Genomic DNA, 17,643 nt, shown 5'->3' with positions numbered 1-17,643 from the left:
ATGTGTAGTGAGAACTTTGAATGCCCAAGTGCATCACAGAAGTTTATAATGCAGAGTCGTGAAAATAAAAAATATATATTTTTTTAACAATAAAGATTTTTTAGCCCCCAAGTTTTTATTTTCACAAGGGTAACAAGAGAAATTGGACCCCAAAAGTTGTTGTCCAATTTGTCCTGAGTATGCTGGTACCCCATATGTGGGGGTAAACCACTGTTTGGGCGCATGGCAGAGCTCGGAAGGGAAGGAGTGCCATTTTGGAATGCAGACTTTGATAGAATTGTCTGCGGGCGTTATGTTGCCTTTGCAGACCCCTAATGTACCTAAACAGTAGAAACCCCCAACAAGTGACCCCATTTTGGAAAATAGACCCCCCAAGGAACTTATCTAGATATGTGGTGAGAACTTTGAATGCCCAAGTGCTTCACAGAAGTTTATAATGCAGAGTAGTGAAAATAAAAAATATTTTTTTTCCCACAAAAAAGATTTTTTTAGCCCCCAAATTTTTATTTTCACAAGGGTAACAAGAGAAATTGGACCCCAAAAGTTGTTGTCCAATTTGTCCTGAGTATGCTGGTACCCCATATGTGGGGGTAAACCACTGTTTGGGCGCACGGCAGAGCTCGGAAGGGAAGGAGCGCCATTTTGCAATGCAGACTTTGATAGAATTGTCTGCGGGCGTTATGTTGCGTTTGCAGACCCCTAATGTACCTAAACAGTAGAAACCCCCACAAGTGACCAAATTTTGGAAACTAGACCCCCTAAGGAACTTATCTAGATATGTGGTGAGAACTTTGAAAGCTCAAGTGCTTCACAGAAATTTATAATGCAGAGTAGTGAAAATAAAAAAATATATTTTTTTCCAACAAAAAAGATTTTTAGCCCCCAAGTTTTTATTTTCACAAGGGTAACAGGAGAAATTGGACCCCAAAAGTTGTTGTCCAATTTATCCCGAGTACGCTGATGCCCCATATGTGGGGGTAAACCACTGTTTGGGCGCACGGCAGAGCTCAGAAGGGAGGGAGTACCATTTGACTTTTTTAGCGCAAAATTGGCTGTCGTGTTTGGAGACCCCCTGATGTACCTAAACAGTGGAAACCCCCCAATTCTAACTCCAACCCTAACCCCAACACAGCCCTAACCCTAATCTCAACCCGATCCATAATCCTAATCACAACCCTAACGATAATCACAACCCTAACCCCAAAACAGCCCTAATCTCAACCCTAACCATAACCCTAATCAAAACCCTAAATCCAACACACCCCTAACCCTAATCCTAACCCTAATCCCAACCCTAATCCCAAACGTAACACTAATCCCAACCCTAATCCAAACCCTAACCCTAATCCCAACTCTAACCCTAACTTTAGCCCCAACCCTAACTTTAGCCCCAACCCTAACCATAACTTTAGCCCCCGTCGTCACAAAAAAAGTTCAATGTAACCTTTTTTTTGTACGTCGCGTCCGCCATTTCCGCGGATGCGTGGCCGTAACTCTGCCCTCTCCTCCCCAGGACATAGACTGGGCAGCGGATGCGTTGAAAAACTGCATCCGCTGCCCACGTTGTGCACAATTTTCACAACGTGCGTCGGTACATCGGGCCGACGCATTGCGACCGCCCCGTACCGACGCAAGTGTGAAAGAAGCCTTAGGCTACTTTCAGACATAGCGCATTTTTGAGCGCTATTTTGCGGGCGCTTTTCAAAAATGCGCAATGTCATTTTCGTCTGCCGGCAAAGTGAATGAGAAATTCACTTTGCCGTTCAGACACACCGCAAAAAAACGCGGCGCTTTTGTCTGCAAACACGCCGGCGTAAAAAGAATTGACATGTCAATTCTTTACGCAGCGGCGTGTCTGCGTATCCCCCTAGGGCCCCATATTACCTTCCACACACAGCGCCTTTGTCCTGGGTGTCGGCGTCTTTGTACGGAGGGGTTGACACCCAGGACCGGACGTGACGTCGGACAGGAAGAGGGAAGCCCCCGCCCCCCAGTGAAGCAGCATGGAGTCCTTCTGTGTGTGTGTGTGTGCGTGTGTGTGCGTGTGTGTGTCCCCATGCGACGCTAGTGCCACCATTGTGCTAAGTCGCCGTATGGGACTACTACTCCCATCCGGTATTAGGATGGGAGAGTTGTCCCTGTGTCCGGCGACTTAGCACAATTGTAAAGTTACACAAAACACCTACACACAATACACATACATGACACACAGTACATACAACATATAACACAGAGTATATACTCACCAACAGCACACTTGTAGGCGAAGCCCTCGATCCTCCAGGAAAAAATCCAAAAATAATAAACCAAATTCATACTCCCTGTCCGCAGAATCCATAAAACGAGTGTCCCACGCCGATCGGCTGCTCTCCGGCGATACACTGCCAGGAGCGAAGCTCCTAGCAGTGTATCGCGTACTGTTCCGGAGTTCAATGACTCCGGCGTCTCGGTTAACAGCAGTACAGCTGCGTTGAACTTTCCCACGCAGCACTGCCGTTAAGCGAGAGTGCCGGGGTCAATGACCGCCGGTAAACTCGCTCGCGCATGCGCAGTGACACACCGACAGGAACTATGGCTCCTGTCAGTGTGTTGCTGCAGCCGTGGAGAGCAGACATATCTCTGGATGTGTCTGTTCTCCATGGAAAATCTTGATACGTGGCACTTAAATATGTGGCAATTAAATACGTGACACGTGGCACTTATACGTGATACGTGTCACTTAAATACGTGGCACTGAAATACGTGGCACGTGGCACTTTGATACGTGGCACGTGGCACTTTGATACGTGGCACGTGGCACTTTGATACGTGGCACGTGGCACTTTGATACGTGGCACTGAAATATGTGGCACGTGGCACTTTGATACGTGGCACGTGTCACTTAAATACGTGGCACGTGGCACTGAAAGATGTGGCACGTGGCACTTTGATACGTGGCACGTGGCACTTTGATACGTGGCACGTGGCACTGAAATATGTGGCACGTGGCACTTTGATACGTGGCACGTGGCACTTTGATACGTGGCACGTGGCACTTTGATACGTGGCACGTGGCACTTTGATACGTGGCACGTGGCACTTTGATACGTGGCACTGAAATATGTGGCACGTGGCACTTTGATACGTGGCACGTGTCACTTAAATACGTGGCACGTGGCACTGAAATATGTGGGACACGTCGCACAAAAAAGTTACATGTAGTTTTTTTTGTGTCGACGGTCCGCCGAAGCACGACGCATCCGTCGCACGACGGATGCGACATGTGGCAATCCGTCGCAATGCGTCGCTAATGCAAGCCAATGGAGAAAAAACGCATCCTGCAAGCACTTTTGCAGGATGCGTTTTTTCTCCAACGACGCATTGCGACGGAAGCCAAAAAACGCTAGTGTGAAAGTAGCCTAACCCTAACCCTAGCCCTAACCCTAAATTTAGCTCTAACCCTAACCCTAACTCTAACCCTAACCCTAACCCTAATTTTAGCCCCAACTTGTCTTCTCCTGCCGGCCGGCAGATGGCAGCAGATGGCTGGCGCACTGCGCATGCGCCCGCCATGATGAAAAAGCCGGCTGGCAGGAGAAGACAGAAGAGGACCCAGGGACCCCGGGTGAGTATGTTAGGGTCCCCGAATCCCCCTGTTTCTCTGTCCTCTGATGTGCGATCACATCAGAGGACAGAGAAATAACTGATCGCTTTTTTTTTTTTTTTTGCGGTCGCCGGTAAACTGTTAATTACCGGCGATCGCAAAGCAGGGGTCGGTGCAAATCGACCCCGATCATGTTCTTTGGGGTCTCGGCTACCCCCGGCAGCCGAGACCCCAAAGAACATCCGGGTGCCGGGCGGCGGGCGCACTGCGCGTGCGCCCGCCATTTTTTCCCGGAAAAAAGATGGCGGCGCCCATGGGGAGACACGAGGAGCACCGGGGGAGGTAGGTAAGTATTGGGGGGCTATTGGGGGCCATCGGGGACCACATTTCTCTGTCCTCCGATGTGCGATCACATCGGAGGACAGAGAAATTAAACGGCAAATCGCGTTTTTTTTTTTTTTGTTGCGACCGCCGGTAAACGGTTAATTACCGGCGATCGCAACTCGGGGGTCGGTAAAAACCCCCCGAATCATGTTCTCTGGGGTCTCGGCTACCCTCGGCAACCGAGACCCCAGAGAAAATCCGACTCTGGGGGGCGCTATTCACTTTTTCCACAGCGCCGTTAATTAACGGCGCTGTGGTTTAAGTACCCTTAGCGGCCGCCGTTAAAAGGCGTATCGGCGGTCGTTAAGGGGTTAAATAGTCTCACTGTACATAAAGTGCACACATTGACTTGTATTTAATTTTAAAGAACAACAAATCTCCGAACTCTTTTTTTTTATAACATAATAACGTTTTAATGCTGTTGCTAACCAATGATGAATAGAATACTTCCTACCATTAATGTGACTTCTGGTGCTGCATGGATTTGCTGATGGCTTTGTAATCTGGTTCATACGTGGTGAGGTTTAGCTTCATGCAGGCGTTGAGACTTCCATGTGCTTTAGATGTGAGAAAGACTGCTCGCATGCATAGGTAGAGCCAAACATTGTCAGTACAGCAATACCCACACGCTGCAGTGTTTGGTATGTGACAGGAAGTGCATTCCAAGTTTTGACAATCAGCTGGTCTGCATGTTGGAGTTGTTTCATTTCTCTCCACTTGTGTTTGCTTGCCAACTCTGCTTGCTGTCGTGCAAGTTTTTCCAAATCTTCATTAAGTGATTTAAACTTATTCACCCACATGTCTGAAGCCTTCAGGTCAGCAGCTTGTAGCTCAAAATCTCTGATGGAGACACCAGGGATATAACTCAGGTCAGTGCTGTCCAGTGCACACTCATGTGGATGAGTGATGAACTTAAAAAGACGAGTGTGCTCACGAAATTCTCCAAAGCGCGCTTTGAATGATTGCAGGAGATTGGATGTAAAGCCTGCTAGCTGCTGAATATCAAGATGTTGTGCAGGGTCATTTGCTGTGCATGCATCTTTAAACTCTCCCAGTTTTTCAAAGTGTATTAAACGACCTGTTTCAATGTCTGCGATAAACAGTTCCAGCTTATTTTCAAATGCAAACACAGCTTGTTGAAGCGATAAAACTGTATTACCAACGCCTTGCATTTTCACATTGAGCTGGTTCAGATGTTCAGTCATATCTACAAGATAGAAGAACTTCAGGAGCCACTCAGTGTTGGACAACTCAGGATGGTCAACGTTTTTCATTTCAAGAAAAGTTCGTATTTCACTCAGACAAGCTGCGAAACGGCTGAGCACCTTCCCTCTTGACAGCCAGCGCACGTTGCTGTGCAGAAGCAGACCAGGATAATTATTCCCAACTTCATCCAGGAGTTTTCTAAACTGGCGATCATTTAAAGCACGGGCAACAATAAAGTTGACCACCTGAATGACAAGTGACATCACCTCACCAAGCTGCTCACCAAACATCTGAGCACAAAGTGCCTCCTGATGTAGGATGCAGTGAAAACTAAGGATAGGTCTTTTTTCATGTTCACGAAGAAGCGCTACAAATCCTTTGTTTTTTCCTACCATGCATGGAGCACCATCAGTACACACTGAAATAAGTTTATGCATTGGTAGATTTTTTTCTTTAGTGAACTCAGTGAATGACTTGAACAAATCATCCCCTCTTGTTGTCCCTTTCAGAGGCAAAACAGCAAGACTTTCCTCATGTAACGTGTCACCGACAGCATACCTTGCAATGATGCTGAACTGAGATATATGGCTTACGTCAGTTGATTCATCCAAAGCAAGAGAAAAGAACAGAGCTGTATTTATGTCCTTCACTTGGGATGCCTCAATCTGATTTGCCATCATGATGGCACGGTCATGAACTGTTCTTGCTGACAGAGGCATGTCTTTTATCCGTTTGATAATCTTGGCTTTATCCGGAAAATCATCAAAAAGTTCATTGGCAACATCAAGCATAAATGTTTTGGCATACTCCCCATCTGTGAATGGTTTTCCGTTTCTGACAATTGCCAAAGCACCAACAAAGCTAGCCGAATTTAAAGGGGTTGTCCACTACTTTCAATTAACCCCCCAATGTATCCCCCCGGGGCCCCTGATGAATTGTGCAAATACCTTTTGTTGCCGTTTTTGCCTGTGAGCGGCGCTGTAGCGGCGGCTGAGTCCGGGTCACGTGACCCCCAGGCTGCAGCCGCCGCTTATTTCCGCCGACGTCACGTCAATTTCCAGGCTCTGGAAATTGACGTGACGTCAGCAGCAGGTGTGTCCCAGCCGCACAGTCAGAGCAGTCACTCATCAAGAGTGACTGGGCTGTGGGCGGGGCTGGTGGCTGCCTGCGGGGCTGTGCTGGGGGCGGGCGGGGCTAGGCAGGGATGATGAAGGTACGGGCGCTGGGGTCTGTATGTTCGTGCCGGCGCCGGTGCTCTGCGTGCCAGCGCCGGTATGTGGGTACAGCGCCGGGGCTCTGCGCCGGTATGTGGGGGTGGGGGCCGGCGCCGGTGCTCTGCGTGCCAGCGCCGGTATGTAGGTACGGCGCCGGGGCTCTGCGCCGGTATGTGCTGGGTCTGCTGCGGGGGGTGGGGTGGTCTTTGGTGTGTGTGTGTGTGTCTCTGTGTGCAGGCATTGTCCGATGGGACTACAAGTCCCATCGGGCTCTGCCTGCTACAGTGACAGTCAGTGACACATTAGCCAATGATGGGACAGTAGTAGTCCCATCATCCGGCTAATGTGTTGAATGTAAAAAAAAACAAAACAAAACAAAAAAAACCCACACATATACAGTACATACACACATACAGAACATGCGCCATGCGACGACATGCGACACGCGACGACATGCGACATGCGCCATGCGATGGCATGCGACGACATGCGCATACATACATACAGACATACAGTACATACATACAGACATACAGTACATATAACATATAGTACATACTCACCATCACTTGTCACTTTGATCCCCGAAGCCAGTGTCATAAAAAATATTAAAATAATAAACAACCAATATACTCCCTGATCCGCAGAAATCCAATTAAAACGAGTGTCCCACGACGATCTCCCGTGGAGAACAGGAGCATCTGCTGATGCAACCACTCTCCAGGGGCTCCAGGAAGACAATGAGGGGAGGAAGGTATCCTTCCACAATGTATTCCCCACAATGTATTCCTACGCCCCTGTGAGAAAATAGTCCCTAGTCTCACTTTATGGCATGCTGTATGAGAAAGTTCCCACGCAGCTTTTTGCCATAAAGTGAGACCAGTGAACTATAGTAACCTCAGTGATGCACTGCAGGAGCCATTGTCCTTAAATACGTGGCACGTGGTGTTGTGAATTTGGATTCTGGGCTCCCCCGGTGGCCGCTTGTGGAATTGGACTTGTCATCCTCTTTCCTGTTTCACCTGATTCCATCAGTAGTGGGTGTCGCTATTTAAGCTCATTTCTCTGGTGGTTTCTTGCCGGTCAACAATGTTATTTGATGCCTCTCAGTGCTTGTTCCTGCTTCTAGACTACTACTAGATAAGTTGGACTTTTGTCCATGTTTTGTTTTGCCTATTTGTTCCAGTTCACAGCTGAAGTTTTGTTACTGTGTCTGGAAAGCTCTCGTTGATCAGGGATTGCTACTCTGGCGTTATGAGTTAATGCCAGAGTTTAAGGTAATCTCTGGATGGTGTTTTGTTAGTGTTTTTCTGCTGACCATGAAAGTATTCTATCTGTCTTCTGCTATCTAGTAAGCGGACCTCAAATTTGCTAAGACTATTTTCCTGCTGCGTTTGTTGTTTCATCTGAACTCACCGTCATTATATGTGGGGGGCTACTGTCTTCTTTGGAATATTTCTCTAGAGGTGAGCCAGGTCTTATATTTCCCTCTGCTAGCTATTTAGGTCTTAGGCCAGAGCTGGGCATCTAGCGATAAATAGGAAATGCTACCTGGCTATTTCTAGTTGCGCGGCAGGCTTAGTTCATGGTCAGTATAGTTCCATCTTCCGAGAGCTTGTCCCTCTATAGGCTTGCTATGATCTCTGCCTGCAGAGATCATGACAGTAATACTTTCATGGTCAGCAGAAAAACACTAACAAAACACCATCCAGAGATTACCTTAAACTCTGGCATTAACTCATAACGCCAGAGTAGCAATCCCTGATCAACGAGAGCTTTCCAGACACAGTAACAAAACTTCAGCTGTGAACTGGAACAAATAGGCAAAACAAAACATGGACAAAAGTCCAACTTATCTAGTAGTAGTCTAGAAGCAGGAACAAGCACTGAGAGGCATCAAATAACATTGTTGACCGGCAAGAAACCACCAGAGAAATGAGCTTAAATAGCGACACCTGTTGTGAATTTGGATTCTGGGCTCCCCCGGTGGCCGCTTGTGGAATTGGACTTGTCATCCTCTTTCCTGTTTCACCTGATTCCATCAGTAGTGGGTGTCGCTATTTAAGCTCATTTCTCTGGTGGTTTCTTGCCGGTCAACAATGTTATTTGATGCCTCTCAGTGCTTGTTCCTGCTTCTAGACTACTACTAGATAAGTTGGACTTTTGTCCATGTTTTGTTTTGCCTATTTGTTCCAGTTCACAGCTGAAGTTTTGTTACTGTGTCTGGAAAGCTCTCGTTGATCAGGGATTGCTACTCTGGCGTTATGAGTTAATGCCAGAGTTTAAGGTAATCTCTGGATGGTGTTTTGTTAGTGTTTTTCTGCTGACCATGAAAGTATTCTATCTGTCTTCTGCTATCTAGTAAGCGGACCTCAAATTTGCTAAGACTATTTTCCTGCTGCGTTTGTTGTTTCATCTGAACTCACCGTCATTATATGTGGGGGGCTACTGTCTTCTTTGGAATATTTCTCTAGAGGTGAGCCAGGTCTTATATTTCCCTCTGCTAGCTATTTAGGTCTTAGGCCAGAGCTGGGCATCTAGCGATAAATAGGAAATGCTACCTGGCTATTTCTAGTTGCGCGGCAGGCTTAGTTCATGGTCAGTATAGTTCCATCTTCCGAGAGCTTGTCCCTCTATAGGCTTGCTATGATCTCTGCCTGCAGAGATCATGACAGTTTGACCGGCCCGTAAAGTGTTAAAGACCCAGGTTGAGAAAGGAGAGTTATAAGAAGTCTGCTGAAATTTTTTTTTTTTTTTTTCCTCCAGTCTGCCTTGCTGCAGTCTTTTCTCTCTCTCTCCTCCTAATCTCTGTATGCTCTGTGTGCACCTGACAATAATGGATCTCCAGAGTGTAACTGCGGGTTTGAATAATCTCATCACGAAAGTACAAAATTTACAAGATTTTGTGGTACATGCTCCGGTATCTGAGCCGAGAATTCCTTTGCCGGAGTTCTTCACAGGGAATAGAGCTAGCTTCCAGAATTTCCGAAATAATTGTAAGCTTTATTTGTCCCTGAAGTCTCGTTCAGCTGGAGACCCTGCTCAGCAGGTTAGGATTGTGATTTCCTTGCTCAGGGGTGACCCTCAAGATTGGGCCTTCTCATTGCCAGCAGGGGATCCTGCGTTACGCGATGTGGATGCGTTTTTTCTGGCCTTGGGCTTGCTTTATGAGGAACCTCATTTGGAACTTCAGGCAGAAAAAACTTTGATGGCACTATCTCAGGGGCAAGACGAAGCTGAAGTTTTCTGCCAAAAATTCCGTAAATGGTCTGTGCTTACTCAGTGGAATGAGTGCGCCTTGGCGGCAACTTTCAGAGAAGGTCTCTCTGATGCCGTTAAGGATGTTATGGTGGGGTTCCCTTTGCCTGCAGGTCTGAATGAGTCCATGACAATGGCTATTCAGATTGATAGGCGTCTGCGGGAGCGCAAACCGGTGCACCATCTGGCGGTGTCTATGGAAAAGACGCCAGAAAGTATGCAGTGTGATAGAATTCTGTCCAGGAGCGAGCGACACCCACTACTGATGGAATCAGGTGAAACAGGAAAGAGGATGACAAGTCCAATTCCACAAGCGGCCACCGGGGGAGCCCAGAATCCAAATTCACAACAGTACCAACCCCTGCCTGATCCGCACCAAATTATACGCCCCACGAAGATCAATTTTAGAGAACCACTTAGCACCCTCTATACGAGCAAACAAATCAGTCAGCAATGGCAATGGGTATTGATACTTAACAGTGATCTTATTCAGAAGCCGATAATCAATACATGGTCTCAAAGAGCCGTCTTTTTTTGAGACAAAGAAAAACCCAGCTCCCAAGGGAGAAGAGGATGGACGAATATGTCCCTTTTCCAAAGACTCCTTTATATTATCATAAATTTATCCAGAAAATCGCGGAAAATATCATGCATAAAAGACTGGAAAACTGAAGGGGCATTAGAATATTGGAGATTCTTAATCCTGTTTCTTTCCGTTTGGACCTCCCTGCGTCCTTTTCCATTCATAACGTTTTTCATCGGTCGTTATTGCGCAGGTATGAGGTACCTGTTGTACCTTCAGTTGAGCCTCCTGCTCCGGTGTTGGTTGAGGGTGAGTTGGAGTACGTTGTGGAGAAAATTTTGGACTCTCGTGTTTCCAGACGGAAACTCCAGTATCTGGTCAACTGGAAGGGTTACGGCCAGGAGGATAATTCTTGGGTCAATGCATCTGATGTTCATGCTTCTGATCTTGTTCGTGCCTTCCATAGGGCTCATCCTGGTCGCCCTGGTGGATCTGGTGAGGGTTCGGTGCCCCCTCCTTGAGGGGGGGGTACTGTTGTGAATTTGGATTCTGGGCTCCCCCGGTGGCCGCTTGTGGAATTGGACTTGTCATCCTCTTTCCTGTTTCACCTGATTCCATCAGTAGTGGGTGTCGCTATTTAAGCTCATTTCTCTGGTGGTTTCTTGCCGGTCAACAATGTTATTTGATGCCTCTCAGTGCTTGTTCCTGCTTCTAGACTACTACTAGATAAGTTGGACTTTTGTCCATGTTTTGTTTTGCCTATTTGTTCCAGTTCACAGCTGAAGTTTTGTTACTGTGTCTGGAAAGCTCTCGTTGATCAGGGATTGCTACTCTGGCGTTATGAGTTAATGCCAGAGTTTAAGGTAATCTCTGGATGGTGTTTTGTTAGTGTTTTTCTGCTGACCATGAAAGTATTCTATCTGTCTTCTGCTATCTAGTAAGCGGACCTCAAATTTGCTAAGACTATTTTCCTGCTGCGTTTGTTGTTTCATCTGAACTCACCGTCATTATATGTGGGGGGCTACTGTCTTCTTTGGAATATTTCTCTAGAGGTGAGCCAGGTCTTATATTTCCCTCTGCTAGCTATTTAGGTCTTAGGCCAGAGCTGGGCATCTAGCGATAAATAGGAAATGCTACCTGGCTATTTCTAGTTGCGCGGCAGGCTTAGTTCATGGTCAGTATAGTTCCATCTTCCGAGAGCTTGTCCCTCTATAGGCTTGCTATGATCTCTGCCTGCAGAGATCATGACAGACACCCACTACTGATGGAATCAGGTGAAACAGGAAAGAGGATGACAAGTCCAATTCCACAAGCGGCCACCGGGGGAGCCCAGAATCCAAATTCACAACAACGTGGCACTTATATACGTGGCACGTGGCACTTACATAAGTGGCACTTATATACATGGCACTTACATACGTGGCACATGGCACTTACATACGTGGCACGTGGCACTTACATACGTGGCACTTACATACGTGGCACTTAAATACGTGGCACGTGGCACTTACATACGTGGCACTTATATACGTGGCACGTGGCACTTACATACGTGGCACTTACATACGTGGCACTTACATACGTGGCACTTACATACGTGACACTTACATACGTGGCACGTGGCACTTACATACGTGGCACTTACATACGTGGCACTTACATACGTGGCACATGGCACTTACATACGTGGCACGTGGCACTTACATACGTGGCACTTACATACGTGGCACTTACATACGTGGCACTTACATACGTGGCACGTGGCACTTACATACGTGGCACTTATATACGTGGCACGTGGCACTTACATACGTGGCACTTACATACGTGGCACTTACATACGTGGCACTTACATACGTGGCACTTACATACGTGGCACTTACATACGTGGCACTTAAATATCGTGGCACTATGTCATAAAATGTTCATTACACGGTTAGGGGTGAGGTTATAGGGGTAGGGTTAGGGTTTGGATCTCTTTATCACCCTGATGGTGGTGGGTGGTTTTTCAGTGTTTTTTCTGTTTTTTTTTCTATAAAAACACATGCGTTTTTAACGCAAACAAACACGCGCGTTCAAAAACGCATGCGTTGCCGAAAACGCGTCAAAACGCATGTGAAAAAACGCATGCGTTTTTAATGTTAAGTATAGGAAAAAAACGCATGCGTTTTTTAGCGCTAAAACGCAGCGTCCAAAAACGCAAGTATGAAACCAGCCTCAGTGCCGGAATTGGCGCATCTAAGGCTACGTTCACATTTGCGTTGTGCGCCGCAGCGTCGGAGACGCAACGCACAACGCAAACAAAAACGCAACATAGGGGGGGTCCCTCTATTTTAATAGCCAGTAAAGGCTACGCAGACAGCTGCGGGCTGATATTCATAGCAGGCTACAAATATTGGCCTCGGCCGTCGGCTTTCCCCCTCTGGCACAGAAAATTGCGCGGGAGCCCACGCCATTTTTTTCAGTTTTTTATTAAATTAAACGCTCATTAAGCCCTGTTTCACACTTGCGTCGGCACGGGTCCATCGCTATGCGTTGGGCCGACGTACCGACGCACGTTGTGAAATTTGTGCACGTCGTGTGCAGCGGATGCAGTTTTTCAACGCATCCGCTGCCCATTCTGAAGTCCGGGGAGGAGGGGGCGGAGTTTTGGCCGCGCATGCGCGGTAGAAAATGGCAGACGTGACGGATGTGCCAACGGTCCGCCAAAACACGACGCATCCGTTGCACGATGGACGCGACGTGTGGCCATCCGTCGCGATCCTTCACTAATACACGTCTATGGGTAAAAAACGCATCCTGCGAGCACATTTGCAGGATCCGTTTTTTTCCCAAAAAGACGGATTGCGAAAAACGCAAGTGTGAAAGTAGCCTTATAGAAACATCGGCCTTTCTATTATATATCTATGGATATATCTATCTATAGATATATTTATCTATAGATATATCTATAGATACATAGATGTATCTATCCATATATTTGGCTGCTTTCACACATCAGGTTTTTGCCGTGAGGCACAATCCGGCGAGTTTTGAAAAAAACGGATCCATTTTTTTCCGACGGATCCGTCTTTTTCTCATAGAGTTTCATCCGTTTTTTGCCGGATCCGTCAAAAAAGCTGTTTCCGCCGGATGGAAAACACATACAGAGGAACGTTTTTTCTGTCCGGCGAAAAAACGCACAGCGACGGATCCGGCAAAAAAAGTATGAAACTGAGCTGTGAAATGATGAATCCGGCCTTGGAATCCGTTTTTTCATGCATGTTTCCATTCAAATCATGCACATTTTCCGTTTATTTACTTATTTCCAAAAACGGCATTAAAACCGCGCATAAACCGCACCAAAAAAAGCATAAAAACTGCACCAAAAACTGCATCAAAACTGCACCAAAAACTGCATCAAAACCTGGTGCAGTTTCGCAGTTTTGGTGCGGTTTTGATACAGTTTTTGGTGCGGTTTTGATGCAGTTCTTGGTGCGGTTTCGGTGCGGCTTTTTCCGCAGCATGTGCACAAGTAGTCTGCGGCTCCCATAGACTTACATTGGTTGTACACTACACTGCAGATTTGATGCAATTCAGTGCAGCAAAAAACGCTGCGGATCTGCAATCAGATCTGCAACGTGTGCACACAGCCTTAGCATTTAGTGAACCTAGCCAAAAAGCCAAGCAAAAAACAAGTGTGGGATTGCACTTTTTTTGCCATTTCATTGCACTTTGAATTTTTTTCACATTTTCTGCTACACGACATGCTAAAACCAATGATGTCGTTCAAAAGTAGAACTTGTTCTGCAAAAGATAAGCCCTCACATGGCCATACTGACGGAAAAATTATGGCTCCGGATAGAAGGGGAGCGATAAACGAAAACAAAAAAGCTTCAGGAGTGAAGGGGTTTAGAAACATGGATATGGACATATCTATGGAAATAGACATAGATATATCTGTATCTATCTATCTATCTATCTATCTATCTTTCCCTCTATCTATCTGTAATGGATTGTGGGTTGGACAAATGTAAAAGAGGAGGTTGGACAGAAATGACATCACAAATCTTTTTGAAGCTAGAGGGGGGAGAGGAGTGAGGGGTTGGGGTGTGTTTTGGAGAGGGTGTGGTAGGTTCAGGCTTAGTAGCAGTGCAATGCATCATGGAACTTGTAGTATTAGAGCACAATGACTCAGGAGAAAGGAAGTTGTCGATTAACCCCATGAGAGCTGAATCCAGCACTAAAATGTGCTGCTACAGCATGATAAAAGGTAATATTGCTAAAATAAACACAGTAGATGTTTTCAGTGGCACATAATAGCAAGATTTATGAAAAAAAAAAAAAAAGGTTATAGTAGTGGACAACTTCTTTAAGTCACCTTGTTGGGTCCAAACTCGAAGTTGCTGCTGACTAGCTTGCACTTTGCACAGCAGCTCTTGACAGGCTTTCTTCCTGCTGTCCCCTGCAGGATATTTCGATGCAAATGAAGCATGGCGTGTGTCAAAGTGGCGCTTTATATTTGACCGCTTCATGGATGCAATTTTATCATTGCATATAAGACAAACTGGTGAACCTGCTCTCTCCACAAAGGCAAATTCGTCTGTCCACTCCTGCTGAAAAGTACGATACTCCTCATCCTTCTTTCTTTTAGCCATCTTCTTCAATAAAGGGCAGTACTGTGGGGGTGAATAGAAGGCTCTGAGTCATTATTTCTTTAATTTGTGGATTTGTCTGCAAGCAGGGCCAACTCCAGGTTTCTTTTGGTCCTTGTGCTATAGAACGTTAGTAGACCTCTAGAAGAGCTGTCTTCTTTTCGTCACGGGTTAGTCGGGTGCTGACGCCGGCCGTGTTCAGCTATCACTTTCAATACCCCAGCATGGCCCACCATATGGGTAAGATGTCAGCTGTAGGGATACCTACTACACCCCAGTAGCCCCCCCCCCCATCCAGTGACTACAGGTGGTGTGCCCTTACCCATACCTATTACACCCAGTGACTACAAGCAACATCACCCACCCCTGCCCACGTACCTATTACATTCAAAACATCATAATTTTATCTAATAAAGCCCCATTTGTGTTTAGATATTTTCTTACCTCAAATTTTATCCTTGGGGGGAGTCTGCAATTTGATTGAAGGTCGCTTCTTCTCAACTTAGTGTTCTTCACCAATATGGCGCAGATAGCTTCACAACTTCCAGTCTTTCCGAGGAAAAAACAGTCACTGAGCAAAGAAGAGACACTGTGACAGGAACAGTCAAAACTCCTCTTCTGGGACATAAATCTGAGGTCAGAACAATAGGTAAGTATAAAGGGGCTTTATTAGCTAAAAGGAGCAAGTACTTCAGCAGTGAATGTAGCTCATTGCTGAACTAATAACTCTGTTTTTGTATCAAAGTGACATTCATTTTAATTTAACACAGCTTATCTTGATCACTTTATTGAGAGTTTGTCACACAAGCTTATTGCTTCTCACATTTTCCCATATATAGAATAACCCACATTCACACAGAGTAATACAGCACAGAAAATTGCACTCCTCAGTGCTGCCTGCGTGAGGCTAGATAGCACAAGGGCTGTGTATACTGCCCAATTTCAGTCCAGAAATGCTGCAGCATTCCTCCTGCCACTGAGCTCCTATTGACATAAAGACCCTGACAATAAATGTTGCAGGTCTGCGCTGACCTCCTGTTATGCTCAAGAGGAGCTCAATGGGAGCCCACAGGACTCGCAGAAGCATTTCTGCACTCAAATTGGGCAGTATACACAGCCCATGTTCATCGCGCCAACACTGAAGAATGAAGTACAATTTTCAGTGCTTCATTCCTCAGTGTGAATAGGAGCCTAAGTGTGCCAAAAATCTAGTTTCTCTGAGAATAAGACAGTCTTATATTACTGTCACCCAAAAACGTGGGGTGTCTTAGAAAACACCTGATGGAAGCGGTGGGCTTCTAACAGTAGAGGACCACCACTGATGTCACAGTCCCATCACTGCTATCCGCTGCCTGTATACCGCTGCCTGGAATAGTGGAGGCTGCAGCGCTGGCTGTGATAGGATGTGACATCTTGCACAATCCTATCACCTCCACCGCAATCCTGGAAAGCACAGGGGTGTCACTGCCTTAAGTGCTGTATACAGGCATCAGTTAGCGGTGATTGGCCTGTGACACTATTAGGCTGCTTTCACACTGCAGATTTTTTTTTTAAATATGCGCTGATTTTATCTGCTATCCATAGACGTCTATGGAGACTTGCGGATTCTGCATCCATGCCACAGTTGCAGAATCTGCTGCGATTCAACCTATTGCAGTGTCCTATATTTGGCGGAAGTCCCATAGACTTCTACGGGGCTGCAGATTGCATTCCCGTAAATATAAATAAGCATCAGCATAATGCAGTGAAATCTGCATAGAGAAAATTTTGATTACGGCAGATGTTATCTGCCGCTGATTCAGCGACAGATAAAATCTGTTCTACAGTGTGAACATAGCCATTTCCCCAAATAAAACCTCTCCCTCAGGACTCCCCTGGAATTAAAGGACTTCTGCCACCTATATTTCATGCTTGGGGGCTTTTAAATCATCTCTTGGGGGTATAAGAAACTGATTTAAAGCCCCCCAAGAGTGAACTAGCAGCGATCGGTACCTGCCGAATATGTAGTTATATTCGTTGTGCTCTGCAGCTCCGACTACCCCGGGTTGATCCCTGCATCTTACGTCACGCTGCTCCCTCTCTCAGAGGTAAATGGAATCTGCTGGCAGCGTATGCGCACCAGTGGCAGCACGACGTAAGATGCACGGTTCAACGCGGAAGTAAGAGCTGCGGAGCACAACGAATATAAATGGAGGGGGTTATGAAGCTCATGTCTCCTCGGTTCAGCAAGCACCGAGGAGGCAGAGCCGGCGGCGCATGCGTGCTAGAGTGAAAGTATATGCAGCGATCCCACACAGATACGTCATCGGGTGGAATCGCTGCATTATGGGAGAAGGTAAAAACGGGCTAGCGCCTGATGGAGCGCGGTGCATGCATCCTTCCCATAGACAGGTAGGAGCCCTGTCTGCAGGGGCGTAGCTAGAGCTTTTGCCGCCCGGGGCTGTTCCCAAGTTTGGCGCCCCCCCCCCGGGCTCAATACACACAAAGGTTACCAAAAATAGTCAGGACAACAAGTCTATTTCTTCACTCAGCTGATGTTCAATAGACAGACCAGACACCATATCACCACAGTGACCTATAATACTATCTACAAGGCACAAATACCGCCACACCATGACCAGATGACATATTACCACCACAGTGATCGAATAATATCAAATACAAGGAACAAATACCACAACATCATGACCAGACCACATATTACCACCACATAGTGACTGAATACTACAATACTGATCAATAATAAAAAAAACCCACAATACTATCACCATAAGGGCTTGTTTCCACATGCGAGAAACACGTCCGTGTCTCGCATGTGGGAACCAAGTTCTGGCGTCGGCA

General features: G+C 46.5%; 1 protein-coding gene across 1 annotated transcript; it reads right to left on the bottom strand.

Moving 5' to 3' along the window:
- Positions 1-4,497: 4,497 nt before the first annotated feature.
- LOC143793550 (protein FAM200C-like) lies at positions 4,498-5,964 on the bottom strand. Its single transcript, XM_077280623.1, has one exon. It carries the CDS (start codon positions 5,962-5,964, stop codon positions 4,498-4,500), a length of 1,467 nt encoding a protein of 488 aa, XP_077136738.1.
- Between the last annotated feature and the right edge of the window lie 11,679 nt (positions 5,965-17,643).

This window comes from Ranitomeya variabilis, chromosome 1 (assembly GCF_051348905.1).
Source record: "Ranitomeya variabilis isolate aRanVar5 chromosome 1, aRanVar5.hap1, whole genome shotgun sequence".
Taxonomy (NCBI): Eukaryota; Metazoa; Chordata; class Amphibia; order Anura; family Dendrobatidae; genus Ranitomeya; species Ranitomeya variabilis.
Note: the sequence above shows the minus strand (reverse complement) of the source record. Positions and strands in the feature narration are given on the sequence as shown.